The sequence below is a fragment of the Vidua chalybeata genome, chromosome 8 (assembly GCF_026979565.1).
Source record: "Vidua chalybeata isolate OUT-0048 chromosome 8, bVidCha1 merged haplotype, whole genome shotgun sequence".
Lineage (NCBI taxonomy): Eukaryota > Metazoa > Chordata > Aves > Passeriformes > Viduidae > Vidua > Vidua chalybeata.
Genome location: NC_071537.1, coordinates 12824771 through 12836107, shown reverse-complemented (window position 1 = coordinate 12836107; position 11337 = coordinate 12824771). Strand labels below are relative to the sequence as shown.

The window sequence follows — 11337 nt, the reverse complement described above, 5'->3', positions numbered from 1 at the left end:
TCTGGTACGCTGGGAGCGGCAGTGTAGAAACCCTCTGACACTGCCCCAGGAACATGGGCTATCTCTCCCGAGCCGTGAATCAATGTCCAGTGCTGATGCCCCCACTCCGGCTGGGAGTGTGTACGATCACTGTGTGGGGACATGCTGGGACACAACTGCAGCGGGAGATCCTCTTCTCCATGCTGCTTATGTCTCCCAATGGTGCTGGCACCGACATATTGCTACCCACTGGACGCCCTGAGTCCAGTGCCATTCCACTGCTGCCATCCCAGCACCCTCTCCATGCCGCACTTCCCAGGTCCGGGCGGGCTGCTGGGGTTTGGGACAATGTGAGCGCACTGGGGAGGAGGTTCAGCAGGGCTCATGCTGAGCAGGAGTGACCAGCTGAATGGAGGATGAGTGCCTGGCGGCCACAGGGCGGCTGTGGCTGTGGAAGAGGATGCCTGTGAACCCCCTTTTCGCAGTGCCCAGTTGTGCTCACGAGGTTCCATTGCGGTGTGTCTGTGTGTCTGTGAGCGTGTCTGTGTGTGTGTGTCAGTGTGTGTGCGCAGCCCCCGCACCCCTCTCCATCCAGTTCCGCCACTCACAACATGGCGGCCCGAGTACGACCACAGGCTCCCTCCTCGCAGTGCCACGCTCAAGATGGCAGCTCCCTGCGCGCAGACCCCGCCCCTCCCGGTTTTGCCATAAGCGACATCGCTCTCAATCAATGGCAAGCGGAAAGCCGCGCCGGCCGCCCAATAGACGAGTGCCGAGGGCGGGTCCGGGCGCGGGGTGCCCCTGGGCTCCCGTCCCGGGCCGCAGTCGGGCCGGGGAGGCGGGAGCGGGGGGTGGGGGGGATGGCGAGGAGGCTCCGCGCCGCCATGGCCCTGCTGCTGCTCCAGGCCCTGCCCGAGGGGCTGCCCGCCGGCGCGGAGCCCGCCCAGGTAAGGGGGAGCCTCTCGGGGGGGGTCTGGGGTCGCGCCGTGCCGTGCCGGGGGGCTGCGTCCCTGGGAAAAGGGGCGGCTCTGAGTGCGGGGGGCTGCGCCGGCCCCTTGGGGCAGGGGCTCTGGCCGGGAGTGCATGAGGTGCCAGGGGGAAGAGGCTCTTGGGGGCCCGCCTGTTTGGGGAGCCCCGTGACTTGAGTGAAGCTGGAGGAGATGCAGAGCCCTGGCTTTGGGGCTCCTGTGTACCGTGGGGATGGAGAGGTGGTGTAGGGATCCAGGCACGGGTGGCAGTGCCGCTTGCAGGGGCTTTGTGCGGCAGAGTGGCTGCAGGACGACAGAGAGAGGTGTTTGACTGGACACCAAGGGAAAGGTGGCCGTAGTGAGGGCAGGGGGCTGGAGCTGGTAGGTGCGCAGGGGCCTGCGGGTGGAGGTGCAGGTGTCTTTTGGAGGTGGTGGCAGGGAGCAAGGTGACCTGTGAGGGGACAGAGGGGACAGAGCTGAAGGAAGTTTGGAGTGAGCTGGAGGGTGGCAGTGGGGCAGAAGATGTGGGTCAGCAGGAAAGTGGGACTTGTGTAGTGCTGCCCAGGACAGGTGAGCTGGTCTTCTCATGGCAGGAACAGTGGAAAAGGCTCAAACCTGTGGGCAGCGGGAAGGGAGAGCATGTTACAGCTGGGATGAGGGGAACCAGGCCTTGTCTTTGTAGGCTCTGACCACCCGGTTACTACTTTTGTCGTGTTGGGGAAGGGTTTTAATGAAGTTGGCTCCCTCTTTTTCATCTCTTTACTTTGTCTCCTGTCTATGCTGCAATATGTACTGTTCACATCTCCAGTGGTGGTCTTGAGTCCAGCAGTGTAGACACCTGTAACTTCTTCCACCTTGGTGTGTATGGTCAGTGACGCTCAGTGAGGACTGCACTCGGCCAAGTAACCTGTGCACGACTTGGATCTTATGGTTCATGGAGTCATTATGTCTTTTTCACCCCGTGCAGAGCATGGATGGAACATGATGACTTCAGGTTTGATATGGTGTATTCTGTATAAAGTACAAATTGCAGTTTGCATTTGTTGAAGGTCAGAGATAGTGAGATGCTGATCTGTGACTATCGGTCACAGGTGTCATGGGGTGCATTGTGCTTAATGTCAAAGGGATGCAGATGGATGTGTCCTTCTGGAAGGCATCTACTAAAACATTTCTTAATATTTCTGCAGAAGGAGGAGGTGAGGAATTTGTCTACGATTACAGGACTGCTGCTACTGAACATGCTACGATTACAGATGTTATGCATCTTTTGAATTCTGTTCTTTTTTTCAAGGTGTTGAGAGCACCAGATCTACCTTAAAAGCTGTGTAATTTGCTGTTGGTAGAGCCATCCCAAATCCCCTTCAGCCACACCGAGGCTAAGGCTTGGCCGTTCCTGCCCTAGAAATGAGCATGTAACAAAAAACGGGATTGCGTTGAACTGTGTGTTTTCCACATTGTCTCAACTGGCTTTAATAGATGGAAGTCGTGGTGCTTGCTCCATTTCACCTGCAGGCTGAGGTACATAAACTAAATGTAAACAAGCACATCTCAGAACCGTTTTGCTCTCTGGTTGTTGCGGTACCCAGCTGTGAGCAGTGGTCAGCTGGTAGGATTATCTGTATGGTAGCTGTGAGTCTCTACAACCCTATACATGCTAATAAAAATGTCATACCTGCTTTGAAGACTGTGCAAGAGGCTCCCTGCCTCAGACAGTTTATACATTAGTCAAACAAATAGGAAGTAGAAAAGGAGGAGGGCATGGAAGCAATTGTACATCTGGACTGCATGGGGAATAGTGGCATTTGTGGCTTGTGGATATACTCTCTAGGCAGTGCACCAGAAATAATCCTAAAATAATATGTCTTGAGTGGTACAATACATGAGAGTGGGGGAGAACAGGTTTGGCTGCCTACGTTTTCTTTAAGAGCACTCGGTTAGGGATGCATCTTTTACTCATTTCCTTTCCATAGTCTGTCTATATAAAACTCTCATAGCTTTTTTTAGATCTCAAATGTATACTCTGTCTGTCAAAAGGCTGGTATTATCTCACTGCACACTAGAGATTGACAGCTGCCCACTCAAAAACCAGCATGGTAATGTAGGATCTCGAGCATGTAACAAAACTTCATCTGCTTTGGTGTTGCCTTAGAGCCTGATTTCATCAGAGTGAGCCTGTGAGTTCATAGAGAAGACCTGCAGTGGGGCAGTGCTGGACTTGGAAAATCTCTGCACCAAAGGTTTCTGTGTTTCTACCTGAAACCCTGACAGTGTTTGTCTCTTGTCCTCTCCAAAGTGCTGTTGCCCTTGCTGCCTCTGGTGACTGCTGCCTACTTCCATGTACTTTGCAGACATTTGCTGTGTCCTGATTGCTTCTGCTGTCAGGGAGAGCTTCTTGCTCAGGGTCTGTGCCCCCTCGCCTGGAAGAACTGTACCACAGACCCAGTGGTCTAAGGCTGGGCTGCAAGGTTGGGCTGCAAGAAATGTGTCCTTTAAATAATTCAGGAGGTGGAGCTGTACTGCCTAGCACTGAACAAACATTCAGGAGAGCACACTGTGCTCTGCAGGAGTGTCTGATTTTTCAGGTTAAAATAAGTCCTGGCTGCCCAGGATTGTCAAAAACCTTTCTTTTAACTAAGGTGGATTGCAGAGAAAATGATGAGCTATTATATTATCTTCTATCCCAAGTCCAAGTTTATCTGCCACCATGACTATTCTTTGCAGTTTCACTTGTAATCAGAGCACAACATTTTGTTAACTCGAGTGGAAGTATTTATTAGTAGATTACAGGCAGAACTATTCCAATTATGTTGTAATAAAATCAGGATAAACATCACAGGAAGAAGAAATCTAGCCATGTTCAGTAGCAGCTGTAGAAGTACAGTCTTAGCAGCACACCTTAGCTATGTGCTCCTTCTCAGTTTGTGGCAGAAGGAAATAAGAAATGAATATACTTCAAAATGAACTGGATAAAACTTGTAATGAAAAATTTCAAACATGAATCATTTTTCTATCACAGTGTGGGAGGGGTCTATACATCACAGTTCATCTCTACAGGGCAGAATAAAGGTTATTTGACCGTCTCAACTATCTGTCTGCTTCCCATGCCTGCAACTTAATTATCACATAGTTTTCTCAACTGTTATTGTCTTTAAAAGCAAGAGATTTCAGTGAATGTTAACTGTGTGACAAGTCTGTGGAATGTCTTTCTCTAATAAGGTGGTTTTGAGCCAAAATCTGGCAGAAGCATGTTCTTCTTAAAGACCAATTTAATCCCAAATTAAAGAGTTTGCTTGAAGTACTGTGACTTGAGGCATGATTCATCATATGTGACAAAGAGGACAGATCCTTGCTTTAAGGAGTAACTCAACATGTCTGTCACTGTGGCTAACACCCCTGTAACACAGAGTTTCTGTCCAAGGCTGTGACCACAGCTCTGACTGCACCAATGTGGAGTTACCATGCTTCATCCAAGGCTTTGGTTGGATTCACACCCTTTCAGAGCATCACTTCAGGTAGTCTGTGAACTGAACAGCAAAGTTTCAATTCTCATGTAACAGGCTCCTCATCTGTAAGTTTAAAACAACATTTTTGATTAAGGTAAAGGTAATTAGTTACAGCTGCACTTCTGTGTCTCGTGAAATGTATCAGGTTCTTCAGGAGGAGAGCTGCTGTGTAACCATAGGATGTATTTTGTCTGCCATATCTTTGTCTGTGACTCTTGGTTTTTTGGCTTGCTAATATCCACAATTTTGGCAGGAGGCAGCAGAGATCAAAGTACGTGATGCACTTGCTCAGAACAGGAACCTCTAAATAACTGCAGGCTGGGTTAAGGACTGCTCTTTCTGTGATGATTATACCACCATGAACTCGCGTGTCTCATCTTTATAGCACGCTTTCCTGCTGATTAAATTTTGTTTCTGAGTTGCACTCATAATTGCACAAAATGCTGTAAGACTTTCAACTTGCATCTCTGCAGCTGGGCAGCAGATGAAAAGCCTGGTCTGACAATGTCCAGTGAACCCTGGGGAGGAGCATGGCAGATTTCTTCATAGAAGTCAAGGCATCTCTGTGACTGGGACCTGTCATTGCCTTTCTGAGAATTTCCCTGCCACTTTACAAATATTAACACAAATATAGCTAGCACCTGTTTAAGAATGAACGTGGGCAACTGTTGCAGAGTTGTGGTGTGCCAGAAGTGAACTTGGAAGGTTTCATCTGCCAGAGTTGTTTTGCTATGGTTGGGGATTTTTCCATCCTCCCAGCCTGTTGGGCCAGGTCAGCCACATCTGGCTAGTGGGAGCATACAGTACTGAGTGTCCCTGAGCAATGGCTCTCCTGTTTGAGGTGCTGCTCTGCAGCAAAGATCCTGCCCAAAGTGGTGATCTGCCATCAGTAGGGAGGCAGAGGATGGATGCGCTTGGTGTTTGGCCACATTTCAACAGCAGTTATTCAGACCTGGCTAAAACACCCACTGAACCCTCATATTTATTCCCAGAAGTGCTGTTCCTCTAAGCATCTTCAACAGCTGCTTTTCTGCTGGCAAAAATGGAAACTCTGCTCTTTTATATAGCTCTGTCAGCCTGTATTAACTTGATGTTATGTTGATGTTCACTGTTGTCTTTCTATGGTATTAGAAGGGTACTAATAATGGTAATAGTTTGTGTTTCTTTATGATCCTCCATATGGCCATCCTCTGAGGTAATGGGCAATATATTTAGTAAATGCAAACTACCCACCTTTTCTTTTTGCCTTTTTTTCCCCTTTAAGTCACATTGGGAGGATTGGCAGGATTTAACAGACTTTTGCTTGTGGCAAAAAGCTATCATTGGGCTAATGATCCTGTGGCCTACTTCTCCACACAGTGCTGTCACTGATGTGCCCTGTGGTTGTGCCTATGCAAAGGTCTCCTTGTCAGGCATGTCCAGCACTTTCAGTAATGCTGAGCTGCATGTGGCCTTTTGTTCTGTCTCCTGACAACATGTACTTGGTACCAGGTTTGGGGATATTCCTCTAATCTGAGCTGCCCTGCTTTACAGGGTAAGAATTTGCCCTTTCTGGTTAGCTGCATATGAATCCTCTGAGCTTATTAATGCATATCACCAATGACTTTATATCTCTTACACAGTCCTTTCTTGCATTTGTTTCAGAATGAAACAAATGAATCCAAGACAAGCAGGCAAGCTGTGCTGCTGTTTTTGCAGTGTGCAGGAAAGGACTCAGCATGTCAGAGATCTTAAAAGCTGTCTCTGAGGCAGGACTGGTGACAGTCCTGGAAGGGCCATTAGTCATGACAAGGCAAAGATGCTCATTGCATGTTGCAGGACAGCCTGATTATGCCAGGTTTTGGTTTGTACTTCTGAGTCAGAAGGAAAAGAGCTCGGGGTGAGGGATGGTATTCTTGTATGAATTCATTGAGAGATGGTGACAGGGAAGTTGGATCCCTTATTCCCCCTTGCTGTCATGTGTGGTTGGAAAGCCCACAGCTAAGAGGAGATGTTTTGAGATGCCAGCACCTGGGTGCTGTGGCAATGGAGCTGTGACAGGTGATTGTGTGGCTGGGCCTGTGAAGAGTGCACGTAACAAACGTGCCTGAAATAACAACTGGCTGGAGAGGACAGGCTTGCCAAGCAGGAACTGCATGCCCCTACCCTGCTTGTTAAAAGAAGTGTGTTAGTGTGGCAGTCACAAATGAAGTTTTTTCCATTATTTCAGCAGTAGATACTGTTTGACTGCAGAGGAAGGCTCAAGGTGCTGCAGAGACCTGCTGTTTATCTGCTTGGACAAGGAAAAGCTTGATTCTTCTCTAATGATGTGATTATCAGTAGGATCATCACCTCCAGTATTATTTTTAGATGATAGCTGTGGTCTGTGCAATTGCTTTTGGAATTGCAACAGAGCAGTTCGCATGCAGGGGTTTGCTAGGTGCAACGTGAGGTAGGTGATGGTGGCAGAATGATGCAGCAGGACAAACTATTTAATGCCAATGTAGCCAATGCTCCCTGGCGTACTCTGCCCTGAACAACACCTGCAAATAGGAGGGAGAGACTGTATTTTGTGTGAAGGCACCTTGTGGTGCTGCTTGTTTGCAGGCCTTCTCTGCTGAGCCAGTATCCATCCTCCTGGCATCTCCCGAGGCTGGTCCAAACTGGTCAGAGAAAAAAAGAACATGAGAACTGGGTTGTGTAGGAGATTCAGATGCAGTTTTCTGACAGTTCCTTCTTCCCAAGCACTTTTATACTGGCATATTGTAAACCAAATCCAAACACTGACAGTGCACAGGACGCTTATGAGGAAGTGACTGAGAGGAGATCCCCAGTGCCAATCCTGAGGGGACAGAGCTTTGGCCAGCAGCATTTTAAATGGCATCTTGCTGACAATGGGTTGCAGAGGTGTAGGTGGGTATGGCAAGCAGCTACCAGGACCGACAAGTTGCAGGGTGCTAGGTTTAGGGAGTAAGAGAGCACAGGGACCTTTCCTTTTTTCATAGAGGATCAAGACCTTGCATTCCTGACTGCAGGCTTTAGGACTAGCAGAGGAAAGAGTGAAACTCGAGATCTGTTAGTAATAATGAATAGGATTCTCCCTTCTTTCCTCTTTAATCTCCATTAGTATGAGGTGGAAGTTTGTTACTTCTAATTGTGATGTGTTTTTATTTCATTACTAGTTTTGGTGTGTGCAAGGCAGTAATAAAAATTTCAGAGGCAACTCGAGTGGGGGTCCATGGGGTTTGGTTTTTCGGTTTTGGGGTTTTTTTGTGTTTTGGTTTGGGTTTTTGTTTTTTTGTTTTGTTGCTTGTGGGGATTTATTTTTGAGATCTGGGAGGGAACATGAGAAAAGCAGAAACTAACCCTCTCTTGGCTCTACTTCAGGCTGAGGGAGCTTGTCAAGATACTGACATTTGTTAAATGTCCTGAAGAAGGGAGAGAGAGTGACTTGAGCAGGAAAATGGATTTTATTAATGAAAGAAAATAGTTCACAGAAGAAGGTGAGCTTTATGTAGTTATCAGTGTCCATCTCCCCATCCATTTTGAAGCTACTGACCAACTTTAATGAAATTTGATAGGAAGATACCTCAAAGATGCATAAAATTTCAACAGAATTCCTAAAAACAGATAGGCACAGAGACACCTTAAAAAACCGAACAAACAGGGAATCACTGAGTGAGAAGCTACACTAGTGAGCTTATTAGCACCGAGACATTTTTGAGTTGGGTTGACTGACTTGATACATGCCTTGCCTCTTACAGAGTCTCCGCTGGAGCTCACAGTTTGTGAGCCTGCAATGGCAGTCAGCCTCGTGGAAAACGTTTATGGGAGGTCAGCTCCAGTGGTTACAGAGCTACTTTTATTTTTCATTTTGTCTCCCGCTGGCTAAAGAGCAAATTGAAAGTGAAAAGGTTGATAAGCTGTAGAAACAGCAATGAAGAGTGTGTTTTGCCAGGAATCTCACCAGCCATCCTGAGCTTTCCCTGTGTAAAAGGTGTCAAGTGTTCCTTTGGAAGCAGGGAAGACACTTGACCATTAATGACTCACCTGCAGGCAGTGGAAAGGCTTTTTAGTGAGCAGAACTGATTCACTCTTTTCTCTCGTGTCCAGCACGCAGATATGACCAGCAGGTCAAGTACTGTTGTCCACAAGAGACTTTTTTTAACTTCTTGTGGAATCAGAGCCGATAATGAAGAAAGTCTCGGATAATGCTTCCAGTCAAACAATGGTACGTGTAATGGTGGCAGCCACACCAGAGGCCTGATACAAAAAGAGTGCAAAATATGCAAAAGTCCTCTTCCTTGCTAAGTTTTGTATTCCTTTCTCTGTGTAATAAGCTTTTAATTGTTTACACTGTATCAGGAGTCACTTGTTTGTTTGTTTTAAAAACCTCTTTCTCTCTTTGGGATCCTCTTTAAATCCCAGGTGGTGGATGACTGCCAGCAGGAACCCACAGGAACTGCATGTCTTCTGTCTTCAGCAGCAGATCAGGCCATCCTGTTGCATAAATTACCCCTGCAGCCATCCCACTGGTGGTGGGCAGAAAATCTGTCCCACAGAGGTAGCAGTCCGTAAACGCACCTTTTAGAGCTGAGCTAAACAAGATTTGGGAGTGACTGATCTGGAATGAAAGGGTTACGTGAGGGCTGAGATTAGAATAAGCCAAGAGGTAAGGGAAGGGCTGGAGGAGGTGGTGGACATAGTACAGTGGTGTTGTAAACACTGAACAAAACCTTTAAAGAAGGCAGTCTTCAAGGCCACAACACTGGGCGACTTCATCCTGGGCTGACTTCATCACATCCTGTGTATCAATTGTAACTGTAAAATTACCAAACTTACCTCTCTTCTTGGGGGAAGGAAAGAATTTTCTTCAAATATGATCTGAAAGACCTTTACTCTGCTTGGAATGCATGTAACTACCTGAATACATGTGAAAGTCATGACTCATGTCAGGGTCTCCTGTGTGATGAATTCCTCTACTTAGTGGTTGCCTCATTTGTTGTTTGCAGACTGCTTTTCAAACAGTGAATGCCGAAGAGGAGGAGGAGGAGGATTATGCCTGTGTTGAGTTGTCTTCAAATTACCTTGTTGTTTTTGACTTCTGTCTTTTTAGAAGATGCAAACTTCACAAACAGCTTGCATTTGACTCTCCAACCTCCTATGATCTGTATCTTAGATAAAACAGGCTTGCAGACATCTGTCATTGCTGATTGTCTCCATTTACTGACACTTAGCACTTGGACTCCAACAGAGCCTATCTTAAATCGCTGTGTCAAAAATAAGAGCTCTTATTTTCCTCTATTTTTTTTTCCTACCTGTATTGTTTTCTTTTTGTCTCATTGTTTTGCGCATTTTCCCTACTCATCTCACTAGGAATTTTTGCATCTCACATGCTTGGTTATTAATATCACTCTCATGTTTGTGGCTCATTGTTTTTACTGAGTTTCTTGCTTTCTGCTCTTTTTATCTCTACTTTCCAGAGTCTGTGTTCATACTAAACCAGTGGTTAGGCTGTCAAAACAAGAGTTAGGAGATTTTTCTCCTCGGACCTATTTTGTGTTCTTAGGCCCATCATTTGACTCCAAAGTCCAAGGATCATCCTGCCAAAGATGAATTCTGGAGGTCTGGAGCAATCATTTTCTGTTCTGAAGTCTGCAGTCTGCTTTCTTTAGATGGACTAGCTGGAGAAGCAGTCCTCCTTTATTTTCAGCATGATATATATCTTTTGAGAAACATTGTCCCAGGAAAACTTTAGTTTAAGGGCCAGACAAATCTGTTGTTGCCTTGTTTCACCTTTGCTGGCATGTAACTTCAGGGTGGTGTGAAATGTAAGGGCTTGCTGTATTCCTGGTGTGGATGAGGCTCAGACTAATCTCCTTTTTTCACAGTCCTTAACAGAGCAAATAAACTTTGGGGAACACAAAGTGTGACAGTGATGGTTTCTTGTCTGTGTTATGTTATCTAACAGTATATAACCAAAACTCTTCTTGCTGTAATCCTACTCTAAAATATTTTAGAAGTGCAACCAAACAATTAAGTACATTCATTGTGTCCTAATAAAACAGTCTGCATATGCAAGGCAGTGAACAGTTTGACTTTGGCTGGAAAATGTAGAGGTCTTCAGGGGAGGAAAGCAGCACTGGACAAGATGTTTACAGTGACTTGGCTGGGTGGTGTGGGCCATCTTGATCTTTTGGAACCAAACAAATGGAGGGTTTATTTGTGTCTACAAAACTATGTACCTTGAATGAGTTTTATCTGTAGGCTGGCTGAGTGCTGCTGTTGATGTAGCCTTTATAATTACACAGAAAAAGTTAATTTTACAATTCTGGAAACCTGAAGTTCTAGTGGCACTTCACAAGCTGGGACAGACTCTGAAATGAATGACCCTAGATTTTGTTTATTTGTATTCTTTTGCTGAGAGCTCTTCCTACCAGTGGATCTTCTTTTGCACAGGCACTGCCTGCCAACAGTCCTTCTGAAGGCACTTTCCTTCAGGACAGGGTGTAAAGTAAAACTTGTTTATGATTTTAACTAGTGTCTCTAATTAAAGAAATGGTCTTTAACCATACTTCTTTTATCTGGTTCAACCTAATAATCTCTTCATTTACAAGTCTTGCACTGCTTCTGTGTTGGTCAGCTTTTTCCCTATCCTGGCAGCAGGCATCTTGCATATGCTTGTCATGAGGGCTCTTGAGGGTGAAGTGCCTTGCTAGTTTACTTAACCCAAAAGATAGTGCAACAATGGGGGAAAAGTAGAAAATTTTGGGGGTTTAGCTGCTGTTGTTTGTTTGGGGTTTTTTTAGAGTGAATTTATAAATATTATTAAAAATATTTTTTAAACGCCCAAATGTACTCCCTTTGATGAACAAGTAGTTTTGCAAGAATTCTTCAGTTGTAATCCT

At 46.0% G+C, this 11337-nt stretch overlaps 1 protein-coding gene and 1 long non-coding RNA gene across 3 annotated transcripts in view; both read left to right on the top strand.

Moving 5' to 3' along the window:
- The first annotated feature begins 575 nt into the window (after positions 1-575).
- WBP1L (WW domain binding protein 1 like) overlaps positions 576-11337 on the top strand; it is a 59498-nt gene continuing 48736 nt past the window's right edge. Inside the window, exon 1 of one of the 2 annotated variants that reach the window (XM_053949055.1) lies at positions 576-926. In XM_053949055.1, coding sequence (XP_053805030.1) covers positions 591-926 — 336 coding nt within the window. In that variant the 5' untranslated portion in view covers positions 576-590. The remainder of the gene's footprint in view (positions 927-11337) is intronic. The other variant, XM_053949058.1, reaches the window with a different exon arrangement.
- On the top strand, positions 8551-10362 carry LOC128791409 (uncharacterized). Its single transcript, XR_008432044.1, has 2 exons — positions 8551-8660; positions 8858-10362. It is a non-coding gene; the product is annotated as an uncharacterized LOC128791409 (long non-coding RNA).